This window comes from Morone saxatilis, unplaced genomic scaffold (genome assembly GCF_004916995.1).
Source record: "Morone saxatilis isolate NCDOM2014 unplaced genomic scaffold, NCSU_SB_2.0 Contig21, whole genome shotgun sequence".
Taxonomy (NCBI): domain Eukaryota; kingdom Metazoa; phylum Chordata; class Actinopteri; family Moronidae; genus Morone; species Morone saxatilis.
The window spans coordinates 22,956,671-22,962,322 of record NW_023339774.1 but is presented as its reverse complement, the minus strand read 5'-3'; the positions used below and the strand labels follow the sequence as shown (position 1 = coordinate 22,962,322).

The following is a 5,652-nucleotide window of genomic DNA, read 5'->3' as shown; positions in this document are numbered from 1 at the left end:
AAAGAGGGGGATACGAGAGACAGAGAGAGAGAGCACGAGAGAGAGAGAGACAGAGAGAGACAGACAGAGACGAGAGAGAGAGCAGAGAAGAAGACAGACAAGACAGACAGACGACAGACAGAGAAGAGAGAGAGAGAGACAGAGAGAGAGACCAGAGCAAGAGAGACGAGAGAGAGAGAGAGAGAGACAGAGAGAGACAGAGAGAGAGAGAGAGAGAACCAGAGAGAGAGAGAGAGAGAAGAGAGAGAGCAGAGAGAGAAGAGAGACCAGAGAGACGAGAGAAGAGAGAGAGAGAGAGAGAGAGAGAGAAGAGACTACCAACCTGATACCTGTTTGAAAGCGATGCGAGGCTGATTGGTCCCGCAGTCCTGTGTGAAGCTCAATCCAGGCGTCTCCCGTCCAATCGGATGTTGGTGGATGAGATCGACCGGTTTCGCGTGCGACACCGCCACGTCCACCTGCGGGACCCTGTGGAGAACAAGAAATAATTAAAAAATGTCTTTTTCAAAATAATGTAGAGCAGCTAATGTTTGCTATGACGACGTTGTAACCTGTTTACAAAAATGATTATAAGAAAAATTATTTCAATGTAATTTATTAATTATTACATCTCGTTTTCCCTCCTGTTGAGGAGCTACTTTACCGTTACCGTGCTAACGTTATAAGTGTCAGTGACACAGACCGCCCCCCCCCAGTTGTTTTTGGTTTGTTTGTTTGTTTTGGTTTGTTTGTTGCTGACCTGCTTGTAGAACTGTGACTCCCCCTGCTGACCATTCCAGGGAACGTAAACAACAACCTTACTGCAAGACAACAACACAGATAATTAACCCATCAGTACCACGTCACTTATTTTAAAGTTATGTCATCATCATCAATCATCATCAATCATCATCATAAAACCAAACAATAAGTATTTTATGACATCATGCCCATGCTGACGAGAGGCTAGAGACGCGTTAGCCTGGGATGCTAACATGCAAGCCTGGTCTTGATGTTTCCAGGGGGGCGCAATGCAACCGCTGGGAGCTTCCCCAGCAGCACCTTGTTCAGGTAGGTGCTGGGGTGGCATCAATGGGCGGACACGGCAAAGGTGCGGGTCAAACTGCAGTCGCAGGTAAACGCTGAGAGACAGAGAGAGGCAAGGCATGATGTGGTAACACCACGACAGGAAGATAAAGGAGTAAGTGAAGCCCCCGGCCCCCTCACGCTCCTCCTGGACATCCAGCACACCGATGACATCACCAGCCGCTGTCAGCAGAGATCAGCTGATCGCCCAGAGGAAGCACGAGCGCACTTTCCTGTCTGTGTCCATGGTAACGCATCACCGACGCTGTACGGAGAGCAAAACTGGGTCAAAATATTCATTTATTTAACCGGCCCCGGACTCCCAAGCAGGATGACTCCGCACCAACGACTCGTTATTATTTGTTTATTGTTGTTATTGTTGTTATTGTTAGTATCAGTAAATAACGAAGAAACACTTTAAATGAATGCGTTTGTTTTATTTTTGTTCCATTTACAATCAGCAGAAGAATAAATAAAGTTTTATTACGCTCTTTGTTCCTGGGCGAAGGCGCAGATGAGGGCGACCCGGGCGGCAGCGAACACCAACATCCCGGTCTGCTGCCCACGCAGACTGATGTCATCTGAAAGGCTGTTACGCGTAGGGAAACTCACCAAGCATCCCATGAGAACAGCAGCAGCCAATCAGAGAGGGCAGAAACACTCAGCAGCATCATCCAGAGTGAATTATAAAGCTTTAAAGTACTCACCTGACTGAGACGATCCCAACCTGTTCACCTGTAATCAATAGATCAGAGCGATTCAAAATAACGCTGATCAGTCTGTCTCTTTAAATTCTGATAATAATCTATATAGTATACCTATACAAACCATAATGTATAATAATATAACCTGAATAACGATAATATTAATCATTATGACAGATTATAATTATTATTGTTATTTCTGTCTTAATTAAACCAGAATAGTTTCACTTTGTATTTAAACTTTGTAAAACAGAATTTCTGTTACATTTTATTTTTTAATCTACTTTATTTCATTTTCATGAAATGTGCTGGAGGCAGATAGTTGATTGATTTGATTGATTGATTGATTGATGTTTTCAACGAGTGAAATATGTGAATAACCATTGAGGTGTTTCATTTGTTCTCTTCCTGTTTAGCTTCAAGGCTGGAAATTACTGGCCAAGCTCTTTTATTATCAGGTTGCCGCTAATAAGTCCCGTTAAACAACCGCTCCAATTAATTCAAACGCTTGCAGCAGCGAGTCTGACAGGACATAGGAAAAGAGATCGATATCTCCTTGTTCTAGCTTCTCTGCAATTGGCTCCCTGTTAAATTTTAGAATTAGAATTAAAATCCTCCTCCTCAGGCGCTAAATAAAGCTCTTCAATGGTAGGACCTTCATAACTTGAAGAGCTCATAGTACCCATATTACCCCTCTAGAACTCTAACGTTCTCTGAATGGCTGGGCTAGCTTGTGGTTTCCTATAATCTCTAAAAGTAGAACAGGCCAGAGCCCTTCAGTTACCAAGCTCCTCTCCTGTGGAACCAGCTTCCAGTTGTGGTCTGGAGGCAGACACCCTCGTTCCACATTTAAGAGTAGGCTTAAGACGGTTCCTCTTTGATAAAGCTTATAGTTAGGGCTGGATCAGGTGAGTCCTGAACCATCTCTTATATTAGAGCTGATCAGTCTATCAATCAATAAAGTTTATATTAGAGCTGATCAGTCTGTGTCCGCAGATAATTGAATCAGTCACTTCCTGTTCGTACATTAATCGATAACCACGATCAGCTGCTATCAGCATGTTGACAGTGTGTACGGGAGCCGTCGGTGGACACATTTCAATAAATAAATAAAACACATTGATATAAAATGTTCTTACGTTGTAGGTGTGGAAACATTTACCGACCGCCGTCACCAGGTAAAACTCCCGGTGCTTCTTGTGGTACCTGAGCGCGTGCGGCACGTGGTTGGAATAAAGTCCCAGAACCCGGAAACCGGAGAACAAACAACTCCCGCCACTCGGCATGACCGGTAATAACGGAGGACTCTACCGGATAAAAGCCGAAAACTAACGAAGAAAGCGACGAACCGGAGAGACCGAGCTTAACGGGGACGGAACACATGGAGGGGCGCCGAGGAACTGAGTCCGACCGGAAACAACGAACACCACAATGAAGGTTCCGCCCGGAGGACGAACTCCGGTTCCGACTGCGATCATAGAAAATAACAACAATAATAATTTCTGGTGGAAAAAAATAAAATGCAATTGTGCACAATAAATCAAAAAGAACACAAATATATTATATAAAGATAATAAAAAAATAAATAAAACTACTAATAATAAGAAATATATTTTTTTAAAATGAAAATGCTGGAGAAACAATTTAGTAAAAAAAAAAAGTTACAAACAAAACTAAATATTATATATTATATTAAATGAGTGAGTAAAAAATGAAAGCAAATTAAATTTGGATGTTTTTGTATTAATTTTTCATTTAAACTCATTAAAATATGATTTTATAAAACTTACTGATAAACAAACCTAAACTTAACATGAATATATATTTATTTGTATTTTATTACAAATGAAGTAAATGAAGTAATCTCTCTGGGTGTTTATCAGTGTTAATATATACAGTCAGAAAATTAACTATCTTCTTCATGTTCATTAGTGTATTGGTGTAGTTGCTTCTCTCTGTCTCTCTCTCTCTGTCCTAGGGTTAGTTTGAAGTGTCCTGAGATAACTTCTGTTATGAATTGGCACTATACAAATGAAATTGAATTGAATTAACTTATACTTGTTCAGTTAAATTGAATAAGAAGCAGCGTCTCCACACAGCTGATTTTATTTCACATGAAAACAAATTTACAGCAGTTTTATTTTTCGACAACACGAGTTTCAACATGTGACATTTACAACAAATACGAACCAGTGATTTTAAAAAGGAAAAACAGCTGAATATTTCAAACCTTTTGGCATTTATTTTGAAAAATTGACACCAGATTCAGCTGATCAATTTATTTATTATTTTTCTTTATTTGAATAATGATTTAAATATTTATCAATCACATATAACTTAATCTAAATCTACATTTATTTGAATACATAGAACTTCTTTCATTTTTACATCTTTATACAAATAAAAAGTGTTTTTGTTTTCTCTGTAGGTGACCAATCAGCTTTCAGTATTTAAACAATATTATTTTAAACAGGATCATGAGCTCATGCTGTCATGCTGGAACAGGAAGTGACTCTGCGTTTCCATGGTGACACACGATCACCACAACATTTTATTTCAAGGCAGGAAGTGACATCAGGAAGTGACGCTCAGAGACCTGAGGCGATGGGTCTAGGCTAACAGTTTCCCCCTGCTTCCAGTCTTTGTGCTAAGCTAGGCTAAACTTTCTACGGTGGTTGTCAGGCTTCCTGTTGGTTGCTATGTAGTTTGGGGAGGCTAGGTCAGTTAAACGTGGTTGCTATGGTGGTTGCTATGGTGGTTGCTATGGTGTTCCTGATAGTGCCACTTTCTGCCTGACGTCGTTTTTATAGATATTCGGAGGTTTCGTACTCGCATCGTTCTCTGGTTTTATTATCTTGGTGTTTTTCTGACCACCAACCAGCCGTCACATTCAGCCGCCATGACAAAACAAATATCCACCCTATTTCTCTCTTCTCTGGTTGTCATGGCGGCAGAAATAATCGGCGGCACTCCGCAGAGACGCATCAGTGGACGACGTACAGGACGTGATGCTGCGGCTCTAGCTGCTCTTCCCGTCCAGCAGCAGCAGCCTCAGTACAGTCCGGGCCGCAGCCAGCAGCGCTCCGTGCAGCGCGTACTGCGTCGCCAGCGCTCCAAAGCCGCGGTAGAACCCGCCCACGCCCTCCTTACGGCGGATGGCGTGGAGGCAGTCGGAGAAGCCGTCGTATTGTGTGTTGACGGGCAGGACTAGCGGGCTTCCACCGTTCCCCACGGCGACCACGCCGTCGGTGGCATCGATGATGGTGCGCGTGCCCTGCAGGCCGAGGCGGTGCAGCGCCGTCTCCAGAGGAAACAGAACGATGTCGGCCACCAGAGACCCCGCCCACGCCGCCGCCAGCTCAGGGAAGTAGGCATCCAGTGGGTTGCTAGGGTCCACCCGCTGCTTCCTGCCCCGCTGGTGCAGCCACAGCGCAGCCCGCTGAACGGACGCAGCGATGGCGTATCGCAGGACGGCGTGCAGCGCCGCAGGAAGAAGCATAGAGCTGAGAGGAAGCAGACGGCGACTGTGAGGAGCACCGACGCCCAACAACCGCGTCAGACCTTCACGGACGCAATCCAGCAGGCCGGAGGACGCGTCGTCACGGACGATCTCACTCTGTGGAGACACGACAGGAAGTTCAGACAGACAACACAACGGCCCTTATTATTGATTATTGATCTGCTACTGAAAGCTCCAGAACTGCTACTAACTGGACCTTTAGTCACTTTAATCAAATATTACTCATTAAGTATTATCAATAATCAATAATCAATAATCAGTACTGACCTGGACGGTCTCAATGAGGCTGGCGCAGTAAAACGGAAGAGCAACCACCGCTGTTAACCTGTGGGCGAGAGACACAGACACACAGAGAGAGAGAGA

The 5,652-nt window shown here is 43.7% G+C and overlaps 1 protein-coding gene across 1 annotated transcript; it reads right to left on the bottom strand.

Annotated features, from left to right (window-relative positions):
- Window positions 1-3,857: 3,857 nt before the first annotated feature.
- slc25a46 (solute carrier family 25 member 46) lies at window positions 3,858-5,646 on the bottom strand (the record flags this gene model as incomplete). The annotated part of the gene is made up of 2 exons (XM_035667420.1): window positions 3,858-5,385; window positions 5,557-5,646. Coding segments are annotated over 2 exons (687 nt in total), but the record flags the coding sequence as incomplete, so codon positions are not given.
- Between the last annotated feature and the right edge of the window lie 6 nt (window positions 5,647-5,652).